Below are 26,383 nucleotides of genomic sequence, written 5' to 3'. Positions count from 1 at the left end.
GACAAGTAGACAGTGAACGGTATTTTTTACTTTTTGTCACCCATCGGTAATCATCTGTTTTTTAATCCTTCAACGGAATTCAGCACCGCTGCCATCTGGTGGGAATTGGGTTTGGTCGAAATCCATATCTATATCTATCTCTTTTTTTTAGACCAATTAGACCAAAGAACTTTTTTTCCCAAGCACACTAAGAATTTTGAGCGATCCTGTCATTTTGTTTATTCTCGAGTGTGAGAAAAAGGCACAATGTGCAGTATTTGAGGTGAAAATAGTGCAATAAATCTCAAGTCCACGCATCAACGGTGACAATGAACTTCTCAGCATTCGGTGGACCCTTCTCTGGCATCCACCAGTTTGCCGCAAAGTTCGGCAATGACTCCACACAACTTGGCTCTTATGCGGCGAACGCGTCGTCGGAGTCCGGGGCTCAGGACACCCGATATGCCAATCCTAATCACTTTAGTCAGAATCCAGCAGGTGAGTCAGCATCCCTGGGTCACTAAGGGGTACTCTAGCCGGGTTCTAATTGGGCGATTTATCTGTGATATTGCAGTGTCTAGTCCGAATATGCAGTATGCTCAGAACATCTCAATCCCTTATGCGTCTGGGCAGCCATCGCAGAATGAGCATCTCTTTCTGCATGACAAACAGAAGAGTGTGGGCCTCAAGTTGGATCGCAGTCGGGATGATGCTGTATTGAATCAGCAGATCCTGCAAAATGTCAATCAGTCCTGGCAAACCCTGGCCAATCCAGCCAATTCCGTGGACTATTCCTCCCATTTGCTCTCAGCCACACTGCCCATCTCCATCCAGCACTTCCTCAAGTATTCAGAATCCATTAAGAAGGAGTCTGGCATCTCAGGGACTGGCCCGTCCGGCGCAGCCAATGGCGCCGTCACGAGTGCCGCTTCGAGCCTCTTGGCCGCCAATCTCAGTCATGAGCTCGAAGCTGATCTCAATCCACCCACATCCGTGGCCAGTGGACCACCAGCAGCAGCTTCTGGGACAACTGGCACCGGCAAAAAGAAAAAGAAGAAGGCACCTAAGCAGAAGGCCCCCAGGACGGTGAAAAAGCCACGCCCCAAACCTGGAGAGATCCGGGAGACAAAGGCTCTCGATGGATCAACACTCTACTGCTGTCCGGAGTGCCAGATGGCCTATCCGGACAGGCCGCTGATTGAACAGCACGTCATTTCGCATGCCATAGAAAGAAGGTATAATCCCCCTCTATGCCATTTATCCCAAAACTAATCAGCTTCGCTTCCAGATTCGTCTGCGACATTTGCAATGCCGCTCTCAAGCGTAAGGATCACTTGACAAGACACAAGCTGTCTCATATTCCAGACAGGCCGCACATTTGCAATGTGAGTTGAACGTATTCAGTGACAATCCCGCGGGAGGTTAAAACATTAATATCTCTCTCTTTTGCAGATCTGTATGAAGTCTTTCAAGCGCAAAGAGCAATTGACACTGCATATCGTTATCCATTCTGGTGAGAAGAAGCACATATGTCCGGAATGTGGCAAAGGTAAGTGGCGTATATTTCTTTTTTTTTTTTTAACAAACCATGGCTACTGGGAAAACTCTGACTCTGACCTTTAAATCTTAGCGACAATCTGGATGAATGCATATTTTTATAAATCTAATTGGGATCAAATATGATTTATATTGTAACTCTCCAATTTGAAAACATTTGCCCTAATTGGGAATTGTTTAGTATAGAAGAAGTCTATTTTTGGAGATTATCTATCAGACTCAATTTAACTTATCGTCACTTATATCAGCTTTTTCCGTAAATTTTATTCAATTATTTTTGCAAGGTGTAGGGTAAATGTGCCAAATTTCGGCATAGTTGCATGCAAGCGTCAAAGTCTCAAGTTTGAAATGTAATATTTTAAATAAAAATTGATTTTTTTTATTCTTTCTTCTGAAAGAGTGTTGCTTGGAACCTTGTAAAGAGTTTACTCTTTATTTTCTCTAAAATCATTCTTAATACATTTTAAAATGAATAAAAATATAGACATAGCTTTGGTGCCCTATTTCGGCCACCTTCATTCTCATAGTTCCTTACCCTTTGGGAATTCTTCCAATATCTTTTTCACGTCATCTCGTTTGTCGATGCTACATTTTTTGCTATTCTTTTGCATTGTATAATCTCTAGAGTACGTAAAATCCAAAAGTTCATGGAAATTCGAGGTACAAAAAAGGTGGCCGAAATTGCAAGCTGGCCGGAATTTGGCACACTTACCCTATTACATTCAAACAAAAAATCATGCCTTAAGCATTAGAATTTATTATAAAAAAGGGGGTGGTAAGCGTCGTAGGCATTACGAAAAGCTCAAACTCGCGACTTAGATGCTATACGGCAAAATTACTTTCGCATCATTTACAACCCGTCAAATCATTGCTCTACCTGCCGATTTTACTCGTAGGTTTTTTGAATTGTGACGGTATATTCTAGTATATTTAGAGAAATTCTGTAGATTTTCGGCAGAATTTCTGCCTGAAAATCTGTAGTTTTTCGGCAGAAGTTCTTCCGAAAATCTGCAGATTCTCGGCAGAATTTCTGCATAGGAAATCTGCATAGTCTCCATTGTCTCATCAAAAAATATTGTTGATTTATCAAGAAACTATTCTCTACTTATAACACGGCGTCGCAGAATTCTTTATTTTATATAAGCGCACTGTGATATCACCAAGAAAAACTCTATTGAATTTTGCAAACTTCAGTGAAAAATATTCCATCTTTTCAGACATAGTTGTCTGGAAAGTCTGGAAAGTAAGAAAAAAAATACAGAAAATCGGCAAAATATCTACAGAAATTCGTCAGAGTATGCACCAGGATTCGTCAGAAAATCTGGAAGAATTTCTGACGAATTTTGTCCCAAGCCCAAATAAAATTCGTAGGAATATCTACAGATTTCCCGGCAGATTTTCGTCAGAGGTGTAGATATTTTCTGCAGAAATCTTAAAGATATCTGACGAAATTATTTGACGGGAATTTACCATTTCTCAACCGATTTGAACCGATTCATAAATCTCTCAAAAGATTCCCCAAAATAGATTTAAAAATAATAGGTTTTATTTTCAGATAAAAATTTTTTATCGGTTATGAACCGGTTCATTACCGGTTCAGAACCGATTGGAACCGGTTCAGTTTTATAGAAAATTCCAAGACCTTTCCAACGAGCCCAAACATGACCCCATTCGCTTGATAAATACGCTCCCTAGTGTCTTTTTAACCTTTGGCCTTGAAAAATCGTTATTAGGAATGATTCAACGGTATTTTCGTATATGGTCAAATGTGTGCCTGGGTAGAGGAGACTGGGGCAAAAAGTCACAAAACCAATATTTTATTTTTTTACAAACTACTCGAACGCCCCAGAAATTTCTAATTAGCGCAGTTTTATAGGAAATTTAGGGTGGAATCACCACTTCTCGCCAATGCGCCACTTTTCGCCACCTATATTGAAATCGCTATTTTTCGCGATTTGTGAAATAAATGAGCCGCAAATATCTTTGTATTTTTACTGCTGCTACATATATAGAGTCGAAAAATAGTAATTATTCGTTTTGAATTTACGATTTTGAGCATTTTTTAGAGTAATATTTTAAGCAAATACATTGAATGCAATATTTCTTACCAAATATAGTAAGTGTCATCAAATTTTCATTAAGCAAAAAATATCTTTTTGGATAAATAATTTGTATATTGAATATTTAATTACACTTGTGGAATACATAAAATTTAGTTAATAAAAATTTCATTTTATATCATTTTTATATAAAAATGAGGCATGGCGAAAAGTGGTTATCTTCTGGAATTGATTTTACCACCTGTCGCCATCTCTTTTCAATAGGCGGCGCTAACTTCACTTCATAGATTCTCAATTGTCAAATTTGCATTGTTTACTTTCTGCAATAGGCCCATAATTTGATTTCTCAAATAAAAGTCGAAGAAAATCGTTTAAAGTGAGTAGGGGAGACTGGGGCAAACTTGTCAAAACGCATATTTAATTCTCTCACGAGCTCTGAGAAAACTTAAACGTTTTATAATGAGCATATTCTTATAGGAAATTTACTGCTCTACAACATTGCAGAAGACTATTTTCCTGTATCTCGAAAGAAATGTGATTTTCGAATCATTCTCTAAAAGTCGATTTTGTGGAGATTCTCAAAATTGCTGGGGCAAATTTTGTCAGTCTTCGGATAATTTGTGACGTTTTACTCTCGCAAACGTTAAAAATATCAAATAGACATATTTTTATAGGAAATTTATTCCTCTACAACTTTGTCGAAGATAATTTTTCTCTATCTTAACGAGAAATGTGCTTAAATTGAGCTAATCAGTATTGATATTTTCTGTAAGCCTAATATTCCGAAAATAGGGCTCAAAATTTCATTTTTTTTATTTTACATAATCCTTCCTCGAATTCCTTGAAACTTTGTGAGTTTAAGAAGGTTCATGAAGGCTTTCTATAATAAAAATTTCAAGCCTCAGTCTCTTTTATTTTAGAAAATAGTGAATATTGAAATTTTCGTTTTGACAAATTTTGCCCCAGTCTCTCCTAATAATGAGGTGATCACTAGGAAAAAGAAATGCTGAATGTAATCTTTTTATAACATTGCCTAAAATAATCGAATTTGGACCTTTTCAAGTGGGTGGCGAGAAGTGATTAGACAACTGGCGAAAAGTAGTGAAAATTGGCGACGAAGTGATTATTTTTGCATTGTTAATAAAAATCATTTTTTTTTTCAGTAGTCCAGCGATAAATTCTAGGACTATTGTTTTCACGAATCAAAAGCCAATACATCTGAGTAGTTTTGTGTCAAATTTGAGTTATCTTGTAATAAGAGTTCAAAAGTTATAATAAAATTAATTCTTCTTTTTCCTAAACATGGCGATAAGTGGTAACTCTACCCTACCGCTCTGCAACTTTGTGAAAGTAATTTTCCTCTATTTTGTAAGGAAATACATTTATCGAGTCGTTTTATAAAACATAATTTTGTGACAATTCTCAAAAATGCTGGGGCAAATAGTAATCAGGCATAGGATATTATCACATTTTGATTCGCTTTGTTACGGGATTCCACGGGATTCCGTAAATTCAAAAAAAAAATCCTAGATAACATATTTTAATAGGAAATTTATTCGTCTACACACCTTTGTAAAACACCGTTTTCTCTATCTGAACGATAAAAACGCTTTTCTAGCTATTTTAGAAAAAACACAAAAGACTGCAAATCGTTTGACCAATGCAAACAAAAAGCGGCGAGATATGGCATTGATGTTTTTTGCCGTGAAACATCATAAATTGTTTCGGTTTTCTTACTTTTTGCTCCATACCTTTTGTTACTTTTTACCCCAAGTGGTCGTTCTTAATGAAAAGATTTGTTTTGTAAACATGTTTTTGACTTTTCAATGAGAGTAAATGAAACCGAGATCTAGTCATCTCGCTCTCTCTCATAGGCCATTTTGAAAACATGTTCAGAAACAAAAGTTATTGTGCGGTGGTCATAAGAATGAATGAAATGTAGATCTAATCATCTCGCTTTCTCACATAGGTAATTTTGAAAATATGTTTACAAGCAAAAGTTGTTGTGCGTTGGACATTATGCCCAACGCACAATAATTTTTGTTTTGTAAACATGTTTTTGACATTTCAATGAGAATGAGTAAGATCTAAATCTAGTCATATCACTAACTCTCACAGAAAATTTCCAAAACATATTTACAAACAAAAGTTATTGTCCGCTGGGCATTACGTTGAACGGACAATAACTTGTGTTTGTAAACTTTTTTTTTTGATATTTCTTATGAGAGTATGCGAGATGACTAGGGTAAAGGCTCATAATTTGGTCCAGTCTGCTTCTAAGTATCGATGTTCCAAGCTTGAAGTGCGATATTTTCAATACTAATTGACTTTTTTTGTTACACTTTTTTCAGAAGGATTGTTTAAAAACTTGGCAAGCTATTTATCGTCTTATTTTTAATAAAATTAGTTTTAATACGTTTAAAAATGAATTGATATATAGAGGTGAATTTGACTCTTATTTTGGACAACTTGGTTATTAATTTGGACAACTTGGCTGTAAATTTGGACAGCTAATCCGTTTTAACAGGATGCCCATTGTTCTTCATTTGATGAACCAATCTTACCAAGTCCTCTTCCTGTTCATGTAAGGGAACCGCAGAATGTCACAAGAAGCCCGGAAACTTTCCATATCATTCATTAAAGTAAGTTGATTTCGGTACTCCAAGTATGTGCGGATTTGCTCATTCCCTGGCCTTTCCGGGAGCCTTTCAAGGCATTTCTCGCTACATCTCTTTCGTAGAGATGATACTCCTTTGTTTCTCCAGGCATTTGTCCAACCTAGTCATTACAAAGGCTAAAACTTCACGAAATTTCGTGAGAAAAACACCTGTCCAAAATAAGGAGTATCATCTCACTGGTAAATGTCTTAAAACATTTCACATTTTCACCCGAAAAATCTAATTCACAAGACAAATCTCACATCAGGTCAAATGTACAAATCACCACTAACGTGAATCAACACAATATTCAATGAATATTCAATAATATCACTCAAAAAAACCGAAGAAACATTGTTAGTACTTCACCACACCTAAATAAGACTGAAGTAAATACAAAGTTCTGTTATATTTCTTGTAAGCAATTGCTCATACTGAATTTTCAACAAAGCAATTTCAACTCAAATCATATTCAAAATTTAACGTATTTAGTGTTAAAATCTTCCAAAAAGAACAAATATTTAGATAGAATTCATTGTTCATCAAATATTGGAATAAAAATCTATCATTTTAATCAATTTATTTTTAGTGTCCAATGTTATCCTCAAAGTGACCAAAATATGAAACTGGACAAAATTATGAGCCTTTCCCCTATATCTAGATTTCATTCACTCTCAAAAAGGCAAAAACGTGTTTAAAAACAAAAGTTATTGTGCGTTGAACATTAGGCGGCGGTGTATAATTAGCGCAATTTTCAAAAACACTGATCACAATATCTAATCTATATTCTAACAATATTTTTGCTTTGAGAAAGAAAAGAAAAGAAAATTCAATATTTGAAGCTAACGCGGTCTGAAGTTGATGCCTTCCCCTAATAAACACATTTATTTATTTATAATGTGAGTAATTGCGTGAAAATTACTTTTATCTTAATTATAAACCGTGCTATTGACATAAGAGGACATGACGTATGTGAAATTAAGATGTTTTAGAAAACTCTTTGACCAAAATAATTTTTAATGACTATAAAAGTTTTTATAATATTTCTCGACAAATATTTTCATTTAGTTTTTCATTTACAAATTGTAAATGAAAAACTGGAAATATTCTTTCTTTTTGTAAATTATATCATGTTTACTAATTTATTATTTACAAATTACGTCGTCATAAAAATTATTTTTAATCTCTCTGAGATTGGGTCAAGTCCAGAGTCATAAAGTCCCTTTAAATGCCATGGATAGATTTAAGGGGAGTTTAGTTACAAGTGTCTCATGTTGTTGTCTGAATTTTGTGATGCTGCCAAATGCGGAAATGTAGGCTTCTACCGGAAGGATCACTTGCGCAAGCACACTCGAAGCCATATTGCACGTCGGGTGAAGTCTGAGGTATCTGCTCAGGCTGTTGGCACCACAGGAACGGGCAGTAGAAGTCAAATACATGCTTCCTGAGCCTCGTACAAAGACTTCTGGTAGGTTGGACGATTGATCATTTGCATCCAGCATCGTGAGTAAGCAAAAAAAAATGTTTTAAGCGAGTTCTGTGCGTGTTCGTGTTTGTGGATAAGAAAAAAAGTAATAAGTATAATTCAAATGAATATTTTTATCCCAGTGTCATTTAGTTTTAATAATGACCATTTATTTAGTAATGAAAAAAAAATTACAACTCACGATGCTGCTGGATCTTATGACAAGTAAAAATAAAAACAAAAAAGAATGACAATATGTCCATTGTGACGGAGGATTCTTTAACCTTTTCTAAATTGATGAAAGAAAGGTGAGGAGAAGAAAAAAAAAGTATTTTTTAAAAGGAGAAAGAAAAATATATAAAATCCTCCTGAAGTAAACCTACCAGAGAGTCTATAAATTTTAGAAATTAATTAAAACCACCAGTTTAATTGATTTTTTAATTTACTAATTTAATGTCGTATGTGCAAAATTATTGTTCGTTCATCTTATAAATTCAGTGTTAATACTTAGTCATGATGATGAAGGAGAAGAAAAAAAAATGGAATGCAGATGAAACACAAAAATAATGAAAAAAAAACAAAAATAAAAGAGTATTTGCGTAAGTATAAAAAAAAAGTGAAAAAAAGAACAAAAAATTTAGTGGATAAGTGAAAAATATATAAACACACCTCTTCTAATCTCTATTATATATTTGAAAAATATAATTATATTTATTATTTAATTTACTGTATGACTTATTGAATATGTCTTGCAATTGTAAAATTATACAAAGTATGAGAAAAAAACTAATAAAAACAAGTATATTTGCTAATGTAATCGATAGAAAAAAAATCACTACTATTTTGTTATTTTAACTTTGGACAGCGTCCTTTCGTCTTTCGGCATGAGATCGATCTTCTCCTCAACAATGTTCTGACTCTGGGCAATTTCGTTTACGTCTGTATCACGCGAGTGCACAAGACGTGAAATGAGGGTTGAATCCACATCTCCGGGTTTGTTGCCACCAGTTAGGTATCTCATAATGAAAGCCACAGACATTGTCGTGATAATTCCCAGGGGAATATAAAATAAGTAGGATAATCGGTACAGAGGCATCACATAAGATCTGAAAATACAAAAAAAAACGATGTTTTAGTCATTTTCTGTAGATTGACCCCCCGCAATCTTATCTAAACCCGTTCATTGGCAATTGTCTGCATCTGATAATAAATTGAATGCATTATCATGCTTGGGCTACAAATATTTATCAGTTGAAAAGGCAAATACGGTATTTATAAAAAGAAAAGGAATTATTTTGAGTGTTTGTCTGACTAAATATAAATAACCTTGAACAGGGTTCAATATAACATGTTTCAGCCTCCTTTTTCATCACACATTTACCACTATAAAAACCTACCAAGACCCGTTCAAATTGACCGGTTTAAAATTAACACATATTTAAACGGTACAATGTCACTATCAAACTATGAATTTCTTAATATATTTTCCAGTGTTTAAATTTTATTTTTTTGCTCTTTTCCAAGACAAATTTGTATCCTACCCTACCGCGGTTTGTCCTTTGACGGAAAAACGACCAAAAACGGTCGTTAGGTTTAGGGTTAAGGGCACACAGGGGATCTGAGGGCACAATTGGAATATTTCTTTTAATATCAATCTTATTATGAACTTGTCTTAAGAACTAAGACGAGTTCGCTAAGTTCAAATAAGTTTTTTGAACTAGATAGACTAGATTTAGTTTAAAGAGAGGATGGAACAGTTTCAAACAGCTAAACTTTTTTTAAAATCTTATTTGCCAAATGAATATGAATTCTATTTGAACTAATTATGTGTCGTGAGTTTCTCTTGAGTATTTGCTATCTAAAAATATGCAGCACAATTCCTAGATAGTTATGAATTATCTCAAAAATATGTATGTTCGAAAGTAATGCATGCGTGAAATTACCCCACCCTACCCTACATTTTAAAATGATTTGTAAGAGATTGGGGTAGTTTTAACATATACGGTCTATTGATCTTCCACAGGCGATGTGTGTACATTGTACATCGAAAAGAAGTGAATAATCAAGATAGTGTTTTTAAAATACCAACAATTGTTCTTCCAAATTTTGATTCCCTAAATAAGGTCCCAGAACCAAAGAACCGAAACGTTGGCAATAAAAGAAGAACAAGTAAAGAATTAGCATGCTTGTGAATACACTGAGAAAAAAAAGAGGGTGCGATTAACTTTTTTTGCTCATAACTTTAACACTTTTTAGGTGTAAAAATATATCAACATTTTTTAATGTTAATTTTATACCTTTTTAAGAGTAAAAGGGACAGATAATCCTAACCGGCTTATGTAGGTGAGATTCTTAACGTGAGCTAACTCGGAGTGCATGCAAATTCGATTTAGAGCCGAAATTGTGAGTCGCCATTCAGTTATCTTGAATCAAATTCGTGAAATTATACAAATTTTGTATTTAAACCAAAATATCAAGGATTTGGATGAACTGGCAGAAAAGTGATATATGGGTGAAATGTAGATCAGAATGTACTCTATAATTTTCCTATAGAACATGATCTCATCGATTACTCAGAAGCCAAGATAAGCGAGGTTTTTTGTTTCTTAACTTGTTTTTTCATCCAGAGTGCCCCAAGTAGTCATTTGTTGAACTTCAACTATATCAAAGAATTGTTGTATTTTGCGGAACTTTCCATTTAAAACCCTATTTTAAGTGTCTTGGTGGAGTAGAGGCAGTCAAATTGGCATCTGAGTGATTTCAAAGCGTTATTATGGGAAAAATCATTTTTTTCACACTTAAACGGCAAAATCAGAGTGATAGCGTAGTCTGATCGGAAAATGATATATGGACGAAATGTAGAGACAAATGTTCTCTACAATTTTGTCGAAGTAATCATCAAAATCGGTTCAGCGACAGTCGAGATAATTGAGGTTATGTGATATTGAAATTGGTTTTTCGACTGTGGCGCCCCTGGTGTTGGTCCCACAAAGTTCAAATGTTCTAGAAAGTTGTAGCATTTGGTGAGATCTTTCGTTTAAGCCCTCATTCATCAAAATCGGTCACATAGAACCGGAGATATGATTTTTTGAATTTCGTGAACTTTGACCCCTCATATCTCCGGTTCTATTGAAACCACAGCGCACATACGCACCATTTTGGAAACGTCCTAGACTGGACTACAACATACTAAAATTTCATTAACTTGCACAATGCCGTTTTTGAGAAAAGTGACTTTGAATTTCGATGAATTTTGACGCTATCACAGCGCCACCTGTGGTGACTTTTTGAACTTCCATCTGAAAGTGCTCATCGAGACGAAACCAAAAAGGTAAAATTTAGGTCGCTATGTTAGTTAGAACCGGAGATAGAGGCCGGTCAATGTTCGAACTTTGACCCCTTATAGCTCGGGTCAGGGGTTATGGATCGACTTAAGGTTTTTTTTGTTTGATAGGTATAATCAACGGCTACAACATACTAAAATTTCAGCCCGATGCACAATGGAATTTTTGAGTTATTTAACTTATAAGATTTAAAAATTTTCCTTTTAATAATAGCGCCCCTAGCGGTGGTTTTATGAACTTGCGATGTTAGAAGGGGAAGTGGCATTTCACGAGAGCTTTCCAAAAAGCCCTCACTTTTTAAATTCTGACAATTAGAACCGGAGTTATGGCCATTTTAAGAAATTTTTTTTGGACCCTTATAGCTCGGGTCAGGGGGGTCGGGGGACCTTAAGTTTGGTATTGATGGAAAGCTCTAAGGCCTAGCTATAACATACTAAAATTTGAGCCCGCTCGATGCCATAGGGGCGGAGCTATTGAGAAAACAAAAAAAGGGGGGTCTTCAAAATGGCGGAAGGAGGGGCGGGGAGTGGGGGGTCAATGCACCAAGTTGCAATTTTCATGCGATATATAACCTTTGCCGAAAACCGCAAGTCGATATCTTTTTTAGTTTAGGAGCTATTAAGCTCCAAAGAGCGGCCGGCCGGCCGGCCGGCCGGCCAGCCGGCCGGCCGGCCGGGAACGTAAATTAGCCACATATATATTCGTGATCAGGAAGTGCTGAAACACATTTTGGCCAAATTTGAGGTCGATCGGACGACATGAAATTTTGTTAGGATTATAGTAGGTGAGATTGTTAAGAATCTCACCTAATTAACATGAAAAAGGGTAACTTTAACCCATAATACACCTAAAAAGTATAATATTTACACCGATTTCAGATCAATACTGCCGGGTAAAATTAACATTTCTGTAATGTTATTTTAACTTTTTCGGATTTCTCTCAGTGTCCTTACTGGGGACTTACGAAATACTCGTAAATCGTATAACTCACTTAAAGTTTCGTAAAAGTTTATACCTTTTACAAACATTTTTTGCAACATGATCACTTGACGAAAATATTTTAATTCTCCACTGTAAGGTCCAGTTTAATTTAAAAAAAATAGGAAAAATCCATTTCAAAAGTGTACCAATTTAATGGTATCCAACTTCACCCTAAGTATCCATTTTATATATTTTTGCTTCAACCTTCCCAACTCACAAAACTATTTTTTTGCTAACTTGTTACATTTTTCCCTCCCCTTTACTTCTTTCCTGTTAACTTCTTTACATATCCCCTAACTTCTTAAGGGGTTACATGGGTCACGTAGACTAAAAAAAAACACCATATTTTCACTATAGTACAATATTTAAACTGTATTTTCTGAAATTTTCATTTAAAAATCTTAAAAATTCAGCCGTTGGAACCTGATTTTTGGAAACGGGTTTTTGAAATAAAACATACTTTTCGGTGGACAAAGTTTTTTAGAACATATTCATCTGACCCCCAATTCCGATGTCCGTCACGAAATTTATCCAGATTTTTCGGAATGGTGGTTGTGTGTGTGAAGCCGCTTCAGCTCATATTTTGTGCATTTTTGAGCAAATTATTCACATTTAAACACAGAAACACCTATCACAAGATGAAAATTGTTGTGATTTGATTTACTAAAACATTAAAATCGCGAAAAACTAGAGAAAAATCTGTGAAATTCAACGCTTGTTCAATGAGACTGTCATTTCTCAATCATGCAATTGCTCTCGCTCGCACTCTCTCATTCACTCTTTATTTGCGGGATATTTTCAAAATCATTTCCGTTAGATACACAATTTTATCAAATCACTCAAATTTTAATTTCTTTGTTATAAGTTTGGTCCAAGGCAACAAAATATTTTTTTTTTTAAAATGATTTTTCCATATGAATTTATTAATGCCTTAGGTGTTTATTTAACAATCTCGTTATTACTGTAATACCTAAAGTGTTTTTTTTCTAAAACACAATGCAATAAAATTAAATCCTTTCTCGTGAGACGGAAGTAGATGATTACTTCTGTGGTCCTTTTGGTGTTTCATGAACATATATTCTTCAAAGACATTTATGGAGGAGTACCACTTTAAATTTCTAAGATATGTTCAGGTGAAAATTCTCAAGAAATGAATTGACTTGTTTGTTTAAACTCATATTATTATATTAATAACTATTCATTGCAGGACATTGGTGTCCAGAATCTAGGAATGATTTGCAAAGGTGAATTCAAGGAAAAATTCCCTAGAACAAACAATTTCCTTATCACTTAATTTTCCTGTGTTTTGCTCGATTTTCCTTCTAAATCCTTGAATATATTTCAAACTTACGAATAAAGCTGTATGGGACAACTTGTGTCCTTCACGTGAATATTTTCTTGAAGAAAAAGCTAGGATCACTGAATATTATAGGATCGAGGACACTGTTAACAATATGGTAAAATATGAACAAAAAACACGTCTTAAAATATGAATATGACCCTATATTATTTGAAGCGCGTTTTCGGTCAAGGAAATGGATGTAAAAATATATTCACAGTGATGACCTTTGTACTGTCTTATATAAGAAATGATGCAGGTTGTATGAGAGAATAAAAGAGAAGATTGTACAGATATCATCACCGTGTTATATATTCCTAAATTATTTGATTAGAATTTCTTTGAACACCTTAACTTTTTAGTATTTATGATCTTCAGTGACTTAGCTCTTTTTTCGTAAAGAAAATAAGTAGTCCTGCGCAATCCTTTTCGTGGATTCGAATGGTATTCAGGTATTTATGAGGAAAATGAAGAAAATTATAGAAAAAGAGATGGCAAATCGTCCCGGCTTTGCGGAGTGCTCGAACTCACGGAAAAGAGCTATCCGTGTATCATCTTTTCGCATGCTTTTTGGGTACATACCGCATTACTACCGATTAAATTAATTGATAAATTAAAAAATAAACCATTCAAAAATAAGACACTGCTTAAGAAAGTAGGTTTTAAACTTAGCATGAATAACAAGCATACGAACAAATTAATAAGTAATATACGCGAAAAAAAATCCTAATTTAAGCAAATCGATTGAAAATAGGCCATCCAAAGTGGTTATAAACATTCATATTTGAAAATTCGATATCGAAATGGTTTTTGAACACAAGTGTCCCATAAGTATAAGAAATTAAAAATTAAAATATAAGAAAGTGGTTGGTTCTAGGGCAGTCTTCTTTGAATTATCTTCCACGAACCGTTTCCGTACACCAACATCCTATTAAGTACCATTATTTAGGTAACATGAACTTAATCAAAATAATTCTACTCATTTCTTGAGAATTTTCACATTAAAATAACTTAGAATTTTGACGTCCGAATCATATAACCATATTACACAAATGAGTACCTTCGTGAGATATGTTCAGGAGGCACCAAGAAACCCCAAAGTGTTCATCGATAATCATTTCAATTTTTCATCGTGGACAGTGTTATTTATAATTATAAATCATAGTATATAAATTAAATATAAAACAATTTTAACAAATATTTTTTGTGCATTAAACCGCGAAATTTTCACCTAAAATGCATTTATTTTTCCAACTCGCGACCTCCAGGAGCTCGCGAGATAAAATTCGCGGGATATTCAAAATAACAGCCATTATTCCGCTTTTTGCGCACTACTACACATGCCATCCCGCTGAGAGCGCCACACTCTTTATCCGTGCCCACTCATACAGAGTGAAGACTCTGTGTATGATGTATATTTCTATTTCGCAAAATCGGGAAAATTCTGGCGGGATAGCAATGTGACGGCGTCAGAATTGCATCACTGATGTCAAAAAACTAAAAATTTCTTGATAGCTGATAAGTTAAACTCGTACTTCGTCGGTAGAATATCAAAAATCCAAATAAAAAAAGTACCGTTCAAGTACGAGCTTAACTCATCAGCTAACAGGAAATATTTAGTTTTTTATAGATGATGATTCCATAGGCCTTAAAACAGTCTTCTCATTGGAGGCTTAACCATATTTTTGAAGGTTCTCAATTTCTAAATAACGAATGCGGGTGTGGAATTTTAATAGCCTAAACTTTAAAAGAATGATTTCTTCTAATTCAACCATCCTCAGTCAAAATGTCACTAAAAAATCTGTCTACCTCTGGCATGAAGCTCGTACAATTTCACCAACAACCCTTTCGTCCAATTTCCAAATATAATAAGCATAATAAGTCCATGGATAATCCGGGAATTGTTATTTGTACGTTACAGTGATAGTGAGGTAATTTGGAATAGAATATGATTTTGAATTTTGGAGATTCCATCACTATTTCAGATGGCCAAAGAGAAGGAGAAAAGCACTTCGTCGTGGTATTATCTGCGATTCACTCAGAAAACACAGAAAAACTCAAAATTAAAAATTATATTCTATTTAAAATTATTCTATTGCAGTCAATAATTTGGGAATTGCGGCTTAGATCAGTTGTTGTATACAGTAAAAACTTTTGGACACTGACAAAAATATTGGAACAAATTTTATTTTGAACAATTTTTTGTAGAACAAGTATGTACCTGGAAAAGATATTTCTTTGTTCCAATATTTTTTTTTACGGTTCTGTTACGAAATATAGCGATAATTCTCTTAAAGTTTTCTTTTAGAACCGTTTTGATACGGTGGAATATCTACAAATTTGTGTCGATTTCGTTTTATATAAATTTGTCTCTAAAAGTTGGAACCGAATGTAGATATTTTGTTTCCATTTTCTGGAACAAATTTGTGTAATTTAAAGGATTTCGTCCCTTTCGTCTTACGGCTAAGGCCTATACTTCAGTTGAGATGGATTTCTATGGCGAAAGTGCATGAAGAACATCAAATAAAAGTCAACTTAATAGTATTTTATACAGACGAGTGCATTACAAAACCATATGCGAGTGCTGGCATCAGGAGGGGAAGGAAAGAAATATCGGGAACCTCGAAATTAAAAAAAGTGAAACTAAATATTGTAGCTCGAAAATTTCCACAATTTTGGCGTCCTCCTCGCTTCGATGGTGGCCTTCAGAACTAATTCGTTACTAATATTGGGTGTTTTTTTGTTTCTCCTAGAAGGTACAAATTTATTCCAACAATTTTCAATATCCATGGACGAGCTGTTTTTTTGGAACAAATTTGTTACTAATGTTGAGAATCTTCCTAAGTTTTCGTAAAAGGAATAAGATTATGACAAAAATTTGGGTGTCCGTGGACGAGCTAATTTTTGAAAAAAATGTGTCGAATTTTTTTACCGTGTAAGATAAAACCAGAATCAGAAAAACTGATTCTCTACCCACCAGAGAAATTGATGTCCATATTGAACCAAATTCGCTATGCTTGAGTAGGAAAAACTCTTTCATACAGACACTGAAAAAAAATATTACCAGTCCCGACATAAATTTAGACGGCTCTGGTTATATGATTAACGCTTTTAGTCCTTGTACAACGTATTAGCTTTTTGGTAAAAATTATACTGACAAAGCAAAAAGTTATACCAGCACGGAAAAATATTTATGGACTTCTTTTGACTTTTTTGGTGATATTTTATGACTGAAACAAGATAATGTTTTACCAATCACGACAAACTTATTTCGGCTCTGGTATTGTGGATCTATTCTTTTCAGTACAATATTGTCCATTTTCAGTAAAATAAGTACACCCATTTTACGTATATAAGAAGACACAATATGTGATTTTAAATAAAAAAAATATATTTAATAGTGCTACTTAATCTTGATACAGATTACTTTAGCAAGGGAACTTGTCTCTCTTCCGTAGCCTTTTTTTCTTTTTTTCAGAAATTGGGCATGAAATTCTTCAGTTATCTCCGCAAAACTTTGAATGCATCCGGGAATCTTTGAGCTTCAAACTTTCATGCCATGAAGTAGTCCTAGAGTCCATTAAGTAGTTTCTAATCCTGCAGACATCTTCGAACATTTTAGCTTCTCAGTGCTAACCATCAGCAGCCTCACATAACTGGTTTTAATAAAAAAGACACCTTTTGTGCTCCACGGTGTAGGAAGAGAGCGTTTCCCGAGGTTGCTAACATTTGTCCAAAAGACGTCTCGTTGACCACTTTTCAAAATCACATTCTTCAAACTCTTGTACGTAATACAAAGAAATGAGTCTCTGGATGTGAATGTGAATCCTTCATCTGCAATGATAAGAAATAAAAAAAAAGTTTTTTCCCATTTTTTTCACAAGAAATTTTATAGGTTAGGTTTAAGTTTTCTGGACAAACTCATTCTTTCATTTAATTATAATCGTAAAATTCACTAACAAACAAGATAAATACATTGATGAATCCATTACTCACCTTTGAACGCGATGAAAAACTCAGGAAAACCTAATTTTCCCCACAAAACCGGCAAAAATATTTGTCACGTTTGCACAGTCACTTGCAAAAATTGGAACTGACGCTTCTGCGCAGAGCGAACTGTCTCACTTTGTGTAGAGCGTAAGAAAGAGACGACTAGAGAAAGTGACAACTATATGTAGATTCTTACTGTATTCAGTAAACTATATAACCGGAGCTGGAATATGTTTATTTTTATTTCGCAGAGTGTAAAATATATAACCATTGAAAACATTTCAGCATTCATTGGTATTTTATTTTACCAAGGGCGAAAAAAAAACTTTTACGGCGTTGGTATAATTTTTGTACTGATGGAGCAAATTTTCAAAATTTTGTCTTCTTCAGTAAAACATGAGCAACATTCAGTTTTTTGCATGTCTGATAGGAAAATATTTTCCACTAATGTATGGGGATTTTCAGCTGGTATAATAACATTACCAGAATGGGTGGCCATATTTTTTTCAGTGGACATAAATTTCTCTAGTATGTAGAGGCCATTAGGCATAAGATATGTAATCAAAAACCTTGTCTTTACTGTAAAAATATTCAACCTAGTCGTTCTGCACTAGCTTCTAGGATCATAAATACAAAATTGGCCCATAATTGGTAATTTTGATGGCGCGTTCTTCATGTGATTTTTCAGAGTTAAAATTATTTTAAGAAAAAATCACTTACAGAAGAGTATGAAGGGTTAATGTGGGTTTATGTTCAAACTGTTTGATTCTTTTGTGGAAAACACATTTATCAACAGATTTGAATAAGCGTAGGATGATCTGAAAAATGTTTGAATTACGGATAAGTTTGTAATTTTGAGACGATGGCAGTCAAAATCCTTAAGGTCAAAATCCTAAAACGGACGAAATAATACGGAGGATGTCACATTTAAGAATTCAGGATTGTGGCGTTCGAAATTTTGATATTCGGGATTTTGACCGGGACCTACTTTGAGAATAATGCTTATTTGATGTGACCTACGAGTGATAAATTACCGGAATCTTGGAATTTTGATAAAAAATAGAGTAGGGGGAAGTGGGGCACCTTTGAAAGTGGGGCACATTTGAAATTGGCATTTTTCACCTATTTTTAATTAACATTTAGCCTTATCGTGACATAATTTAGCTGCACAAACATATTGAGAAGCTAAATCACATTTTGGCATGGCTCAGATCCACTTAAATATAGGAGAAAAATATCAATTTCAAAGGTACCCCACTTTCAAAGGTGCCCCACTTCCCCCTAGCAGTAAATATAGATTTTTTGTGGTATGTCTAGGGTGTAGAGTGATATAATTTGGAATTAGTGTTACAAGTTGGACAATTCGCCGGTACAAGTTGGACATGGCTTTTCTCTTGATAAATACAGTACAAAATTTGTTTTTAAGCACAAGGAATCAAATTATAAAACTAAAGCATTAAAAATATACAAATAAAAATGAAGTACTAAATTTATCAAGACAAAAAGCCCTGTCCAAATTGTACCATTGTCCAACTTGTACCACTTTACCCTACGTATTGTGCCTCATCTTTTGAAAAGAGGCATTTCCAAGCAGTGCACAATAAGTTTCTATAATTTAAATTATATTACTTGTTCCCAAACGTCCCAAACCTTGTTTAATTTGGAAATCTAGTCTTTGAAATGGCATGAAAGTTACCCGGAATATTGCCACAAACAAATTGATTTATTTCTATTGGTTCTATTAGATATTGAATTCTTTTATTTTTGTGGAAAAAAGATCAATTAAAGAATGATTTAAAATTTGAATCGTGAAATTTAATTCACAAGTTTGAGCAGTCCGCGGAGTCTTATCTATTTCTCTACTTCTTTTTCTTTAATACTACTCTGTTTTCTCTGCAAAATTGTGAAGTAAATAATGATAATTCTAGAGCAATATTTTCATTAGTTCATAGACATTTTGCGTAATTTCAAATTTTTTTTATAAGATAATACCATTTTTTTTTTAGATTTTGATGAGATATTTTTAATCATTAAAGTCGGTTTGGAAAATTTATTCATAAAAGAAAAATTTGATCATACTGCATAAGAATAATTCCGGTAAAAATATTTATTAACAAACTTTTAAAAATGTTATAAAATATTTTAGTAAATTAAGTTTGTTCAAATTTTCTAATTTATTATAAAAGTCAGAATTAATTAAAAAAAAATCTAATTTAAAAACAATTGACCGACAGGGAAATAAAATTAATTGTTTTGGTAAATTCCTTACAAGTTGCATTTATTGAATAAAACATAATAACAGAGCAATCGATAACCAAAAATATTTCTTGTTAAATTGGTTTATATCAATATCGGGTGATTAATTAGCACATGTCGATCTTGAATTGGCTTCAGATACCAGCTATATATAAAAATGAATCACGTTTTTTGGCATATATATAGTTATCATATCGAATTGTGGAAATTTTCCATAAGTTCCTATTACAAAATCAATACTCCTTACGGTTGGAATTTTAGTTGATATTGGGGGGCTACCTAATGGACGAATGGACGTCTTTGTGTTTCGGAAATTAAGGAAAAAAAAAGTGATGACGTCTTTTGGAAATTTCTAAGGATGAATCATTGTTCTCAAGTGATTATCTCACATAAACATGGGAATTAGTTAAATTAACCTGGCCTATTCTCACCTTTCTGTCTCTAACGATGTCTCATTGAGATTGACTGTGACGTTGAAGAGATCTGGACAAGCTTCATGAGATAGAGGCTTTGTCTCGAACACTATATCACCAGCTGCAATAGCACTCTGGGCGGAAAAACTAATCCACCCCATGAGAATCAGTCCTGCGATGCCTCCTGTAAGGGCACACTAGGGATAAATCAGATAAATTTTGTTAGGAACGTAATTTTGGCTATGCTAGAGAGGTTCTAACTTACGCTTCCGTTGATGCTGGGGAAGAAAATGCCCAGGATGAAGATTCCTAGGACGGAACCACTAGTAACCCCCTCAAAACTATTTGTCAGCTGCATGATTGTGTTGGATTTCTCAGCGATGGCCATTAATGGGATACAGAGCAGTCCAAAGACAACCACAACGCCCCTCATGATCCAATTTTTGGCACGCATACTGAGCTTCTTTCTGGCTAGGGGTTTGAAGAAGTCTTCGAGTACCACAGCAGCCATAGAGTTGAGAAAAGTGGACATTGAACTGAGTGCAGCACAAAACATCCCTCCGATAAAGATTCCCGCTAGTCCGGGTAGATTTCGGGAGATGAGCAGCACAAAGAAAGGGATTAGCTGATCGTGTTCCCGGATGAAACCAGCCATCTTGGGATCGCAGTCAGTGAAGGTGGCCAGAAGCAAGGATCCTCCGTAGATACTGAGAAAGTAGATGGTGACAAAGATGCCCACGGAAAGCCAGGCTGCACGATGGACTTTCTGCATAGTTGGCAGGGACAGATACCGCTGGACGACATTCTGATTGCAGAAGATGTAACCGCAGTAGCCGACGCCTCCGAAAGTGATGGACCAGAAGGAGTGCCGTATAGTGGGATCAATGTTAAATCTACAAGTTGCACAAGTTAACACTAATTCGGTCGCATTATCCTCCAACATTTAGGAGGCCCTTAAGGGGTTTATTAGTGTGTGATTTACGTGGGAAATTCATAGCGATCCCTCTCGTAGGTGTTGCGGAAAATGCCATCAAAGCCAATTTCTTCGCTTATCTCCATAGTGCCTTTTATTAGCACCACAATTATCGACCCAAACATAGCGATTGTTTGAAAAACATCCGTCCATACTGTCGCACGGAAGCCACCCTGCGGAGTGAAAGAGATCGCAGAGAATTGTGAAGATTTTAGCGGACTTCCATGAATTTTCTGGGTCCACAGAGGGGCTACTCATTCACAGCTTCAAAAAAACACACAGAAGCTTAAGTAATAAACTTCCAGGTGATTCATTGCATCTGGCTGTTAAATAACTTACACAAATTGTGGAAAAAGTTTGAAATTTTTTACTTGTGTTTGTTGACTAAATATTGATTGAAAATATTTAAATATACTAAGAATTTTCGCAGCCATCAGGAAGCAATACTGAGAGAAAAATAAGTGTATTTTAAATTAATACCAATACCAAAAGTCCAAAAATAGCAGTAGCTCTTGGATGTAAATCACAACCGCAAATTATGTTTTTGGTACTAAAGGTCTGAATTCTAAACAATTTTTTAGCAATTTTCAATAGGAGAAATTATCATTCGGATCCGGATACTTTGAAAAGAATCAATCGCAAAAACGTTTTTTTTTTCGTATTATATATTTGATTTAATTTGTATTTATTAATGATCTGGGAAAGTAATATCTAGGCTGTGATATTTTGAGGGTTCAACGTACTTTCTATAAGATTGGAATGAATTTTAAATTTGGCATATACTTCGGGAGAGAAAGCCGTTGAAAAATAATTAAATAAAACGTCATGCCAACGGTAATTTCAATTGCGTTCTGGTCACTAATTTAGCCATGTGGGCTTACTTATTGGAAAAATCCTACGAGGTACCAACGTTTAGATATTGTACAAGAACAACTTATGCTCGTAGTCCATTTCTAAAAATCTTCTGTAAGATAAAAATAACAGCTTTTCTGTACAGCTCTAGAATGATCAAGAGGTAAGGAGGAGAAGGGATGTAATCAAATTAACACTATCCGGACCGTAAAATATCCAACGCATCCAACGAGTCAATTTCATGACTTTTGTTTAAAAATATTGTAACTCAAAAATTAATCAGTTTTTTGTATTAAAAAAATATTCCAGATTTGGACGTCGTCCTTATAGTTTGCATTTTTTCCTTGGGCATCCAGAGTCCAAACAGATGCGAAAAAGTTCAAGCTAGGGTTAATGTTCTAATTCAAAACCATTTCCAGACGCTTTAACTTTAACAGAAGATTCAACACATTAAGTTCATATTTTTCTGAAGAAAATTACATAAATTTGCTCCTTGACTCTTCTAGAATGTTACTATTTAGTGAAAATTCTTTAGATATAATTTGAAAACTTCTTAAATACAAGAAAAATACACGAGCGTAAAATTCTTCTATTGGAAACAAATTAATCCAAATGGAGACAAGGGAAAGTTTGTAATTGGAGACAAACAGTGTAAGTGAAACCGCGACGAAAGGCTTCCAAAACCTTGTTAAGTTGCTCCTGAGTGCAGGATTTGTTCTTATTCCTGGTCTTTTCTCCTTTCCCATCTGAGACAATAAGAAAATCTCACCAAAAAAAATCATATTTCCGGGGTTTCCTATTGAAGCATTTTCAGACACTTCAGAAAAACCCTTTTTTTTTCATGAAATAGGTAATTATTTCATTTGAAAACTTTACGTGCCGTTAACAATAAAGATTAGCACTTAATTTAACCAAAATTAGCCAGAAATATGACAAATGTTAAACAAAACGAATAAACAACAGTCATCTTATTGTGTTTTTCATTGATAAAAACATGGTCGATCGATGAAAAATTCGATGGTGATAAGGTACACTTTTAATTTTTCTGAGAAATTAACAAATTAAAATTTGTGAATATTAATGGATTTTCGATTTATTTGGAGCAAAAGTAACTAAATAATGAAACTGTGGTATAGAAAATATATAAATATAGTAATTTAGTACTGTATTTATCAGGAAAACAGTGACGTTTCCATTTGGAATAGCAAAAAATTTCCATTTGGAGCAGGTTTTGAATTAGATTAATTTACCCTATTATCGTTTTAAAAATGCATATCATCTAAAAAGGATTTAAATTCTAAATGTTTTTTTTTTAGTACAAGACATGGTAGATAACCCATTTAATGCCACGCCAATTTGATACCACATCTAATAAATTGATATTTTTCTTTAATTATTTCAACCTTTTAGAAGCGCGTTATAAAATACTAATTGAATTGACAAAATATATAAGAAATATAAATTTATTAGGGGTAGCATCAAATGGAGCGTGGCATTAAATGGGCCATCTACCCTAAGTTTTTATGATTCGTGGAAAGGATTCGAATACTTCAAGTTTCAGACAACGCTCTATCCCTATACTGTCTTTAGAGGTTTAGCCAAGTTTCTGAAAGTCTCAAAATCCTAAAGAGAAACCAGTTGATTTAGTTCTTCAGAATCTAATAGGTTATTTGCTCTTAATAATCCAATCCTTAGTCAAAATTTTCCAAAAAATCTTTACTGATAAGAAATTAGTGGTGTTAAGCCAGATGGCTAAACCTTAGATCTGAAGTCCGTACTACGAAAGGATAACAGCTAAGTTAGAAAGGTAATGAATAGAAACTTGAAAGAGTATAGAGATTATCAAGAGAAACGCCAGAGATTCTGGAAGAATCGTTCGTGACCAAGGTGTCAAGTTTTCTTTACTTAAGTGGGCTTCAAACTTAAGGTTTAGCTACACACAGAAAAATTTTGACTCTAAATTTAAGAATATATAAGACTCCGGGAACTTAAATTGGACGTGAGGCGTTTAAATTCAGAAGCTCTTTGCCATGAAATGGGCTAGAATCACTATCTCTTTGACGCTAAGAGATCGGGAGTTTATGTTCAGCATTAGCAGAAAAATGAAAAATGTCTTGCAAATTACAATTAAAACTAAATGATCAAGGATTTAGGATTAGGGCATTGGAATTCATTGGATGGGATTTGAAATTAAAGTCCTGGGTGTTTCTGTTTAAGAATTTTCCATAGATTTCAGATATTCAGTAACGAGATTAAACCTTCAGTCTAAAAACCGTAATGATATCCTTTATACTTCGAAACCATTCCTATGGGTTTCGAATTGGAAATTTAGTTCAGTTCCAAATTATTTTTGATTCCTAAACACCAAGAAAATTTCGTGGTTTTTCAAAACCTAATAGATCATAGGGTGGCGGTATTATCTGTGGCCTGTCTTTACTTATGGCCTCCTCCCAAAAAATTCAACTTTTGTCATAAAATTATTTCGAAAAATCACGAAATTAAAAATATTTGATATGCTATGACAGCATTCCACATTTTTTGGTTTTCTGAATCATTTTCTAGCAAAAATTTCGATGAGGCCAGAAGTAAAGACAGACCTAATAACGCCATTCTATGTCCTTAATTCAAAGTTTTCCAGGAAATTTTGCCTTATAATAAATTAGAGAAGTTAATCCATATGGCTGAACCTTCGATCTGAAGACGATCTAACGATTAATTTTAATGACTTTAATAATAGTGAATGATTTTTACTGCAAATTTTATAGATATTTTACTGCTTTTGATGGTACAAGAAATATTATTAATAAAATAAATATAAAAAAATGTAATAAATTCTGCATTAAATATGCTACATGAAGCAAATTTCGACAAAAAGCTTTCATGTGCTGCTTCTTTAAAAAAAAAATAAAACTAAAATATTGGTAGCGTGCAAAGTTTTTAATGCACTATAAGAATTCTTGAAAAAAAAAAACAATTGAAGAAAAATAATCAATAGGAGTTGATTATTTCAGGAGTTTCTCTGAGTGTTTATTGATATTAACTATCTCCACCACCTTTCTGTGCTGTATTTTTTTATTGATTCCCAAAATTAAATATTTAATATACGTCAATGGAACAAGACCGTTTGATTTTTTGTCTGCAAAATGCTCTTTGCAAGGTCGACTTTAAAAAAAAACAATGATTGGTTTGCAAATCCTCAGAAAGATTTTGGAAAGTATTCCGGTGGAAAACTTTCCATAAGGTTTAGATCTCTTGACTAAACTCCTCAATTAAATGTAAATTTCCAGAATGTTTGACCTCACTAGCCTTCGGTAATAATTTTTAGGCAAAACATTGAGTGGTGTGTTACCATATTTCATTAATCTTTGAATGAATACTGAATCAGCACTAAAATGATGATACTTTTTCGCGAAAAAAATCAGATTTTTTTGCCCAAAAGCATAAAATATGCTGATAAAGTGGAAATTGGACGGTAACTGCGTAAAATTTTAATCTCTGTCTAACTGAAAACGTGTGGTAGTGGTAACAAGTGTATTATCAATAAAATATTTAGGAAATTCGTCAAATTTGTAGGTCAAGTGTATTGAAGGTTTGTGAATGATTAGCCCCTTTAGGATAGCCAATCCTCATGGAAAAATCCATAAAGAGGCAGTTGAAAGAAAGATTATGAGAAAAAAAACTCACTATACAGGTGTAAAGAACAACGATTGATACCAAAATAGAACTTGTGATGTGTACATTGGTGCCAGTTACTGAAAATGGAAAAGAGAGCGAAAAAAAGTGCTTCAATACTGCAATTCTATTGCTGAATGATGGACCAGAGATATCTCACCTTGATTGAGTGACAGACTTGGTACGTACAGAAGAATTGGCATGTAGAGTGTTGAGAGGATGAGAAAAGAGATAGAACCGAAGAGACGAACTCGCCAGTCGAATCTCTTCTCGAGATAGTGGTACATGGAGGTGATGTTGAGCGAATAGAAGATGGGCAGGATGTACTTGTTGAATAGGAGGGCTGTGAGCAAAAATGGGAAGAAGGAGAAAGCAAAGGTGCTCCCATAGAGATACATCTCCGTCTGAACACCCATCAAACCAATGGCACTCAGTGTACTGGCCAGAATACTCATTCCCACTGGAATCACACTCATTCTGCAAGAAAGCACATTCTTTTTTTTAACCACATCATCTCTCTTACACAGGGAATTTTCCACTAAAACCACTCTCACTTTCGACCACCCATCAGGTATTCAGCCTCAGTCTTCAATGTCCTGCGATTTGCATATCCATGATATACCCCAATGCCCATCGATATGATGAGCATGAGGATCAAGATCACAAAATCCACAATGGAAAAGGATTGACTCGCAACGTTAGCACCGATCATTATCGTATGAGCTACTGAACCACTCTGGCGAGAATACCGTCTTAAGGCGCGTTTTTCGGGAGGCTGATAAATACTAGTTTGAGGGTCAAACCGCTGCAGCTACAGATCTGCCTTCTCACTCTCCCCGTGACTT

General features: G+C 34.4%; 2 protein-coding genes across 2 annotated transcripts; one reads left to right on the top strand and one right to left on the bottom strand.

Moving 5' to 3' along the window:
- The first annotated feature begins 112 nt into the window (after nucleotides 1-112).
- LOC129803174 (zinc finger protein 613) lies at nucleotides 113-8,151 on the top strand. Its single transcript, XM_055849546.1, has 5 exons — nucleotides 113-477; nucleotides 554-1,214; nucleotides 1,268-1,364; nucleotides 1,432-1,528; nucleotides 7,571-8,151. The coding sequence occupies exons 1-5, from the start codon at nucleotides 309-311 to the stop codon at nucleotides 7,699-7,701; spliced, it is 1,155 nt and encodes a 384-aa protein (XP_055705521.1). The 5' UTR covers nucleotides 113-308; the 3' UTR covers nucleotides 7,702-8,151.
- On the bottom strand, nucleotides 8,148-26,383 carry LOC129803172 (sodium-coupled monocarboxylate transporter 1-like). The gene is made up of 7 exons (XM_055849543.1): nucleotides 26,093-26,383; nucleotides 25,699-26,015; nucleotides 25,551-25,618; nucleotides 21,024-21,187; nucleotides 20,307-20,934; nucleotides 20,060-20,238; nucleotides 8,148-8,824 (listed from the first exon to the last, which is right to left on the bottom strand). Exons 1-7 carry the CDS (start codon nucleotides 26,248-26,250, stop codon nucleotides 8,557-8,559), a joined length of 1,782 nt encoding a protein of 593 aa, XP_055705518.1. The 5' UTR covers nucleotides 26,251-26,383; the 3' UTR covers nucleotides 8,148-8,556.

This window comes from Phlebotomus papatasi, chromosome 2, assembly GCF_024763615.1.
Source record: "Phlebotomus papatasi isolate M1 chromosome 2, Ppap_2.1, whole genome shotgun sequence".
NCBI classification, from domain to species: Eukaryota; Metazoa; Arthropoda; class Insecta; order Diptera; family Psychodidae; genus Phlebotomus; species Phlebotomus papatasi.
This window is presented reverse-complemented; position numbering and strand designations above follow the sequence as displayed.

What these genes read in the sequence shown, in the direction of transcription:
- LOC129803174 (XM_055849546.1), top strand. Translation starts at nt 309, where the DNA reads ATGAACTTCTCAGCATTCGGTGGACCCTTCTCTGGCATCCACCAGTTT. An exon ending in CTTTAGTCAGAATCCAGCAG is followed by an intron (nt 478 to 553) that starts GTGAGTCAGCAT and finishes GTGATATTGCAG; the next exon opens with TGTCTAGTCCGAATATGCAG. An exon ending in ACAGGCCGCACATTTGCAAT is followed by an intron (nt 1,365 to 1,431) that starts GTGAGTTGAACG and finishes TCTCTTTTGCAG; the next exon opens with ATCTGTATGAAGTCTTTCAA.
- LOC129803172 (XM_055849543.1), bottom strand. Translation starts at nt 26,250, where the DNA reads ATGATCGGTGCTAACGTTGCGAGTCAATCCTTTTCCATTGTGGATTTT. An exon ending in AAGTCTGTCACTCAATCAAG is followed by an intron (nt 25,619 to 25,698) that starts GTGAGATATCTC and finishes TTCCATTTTCAG; the next exon opens with TAACTGGCACCAATGTACAC. An exon ending in ACATCGTTAGAGACAGAAAG is followed by an intron (nt 8,825 to 20,059) that starts GTGAGAATAGGC and finishes TTGTATTTTCAG; the next exon opens with ATCTTATGTGATGCCTCTGT.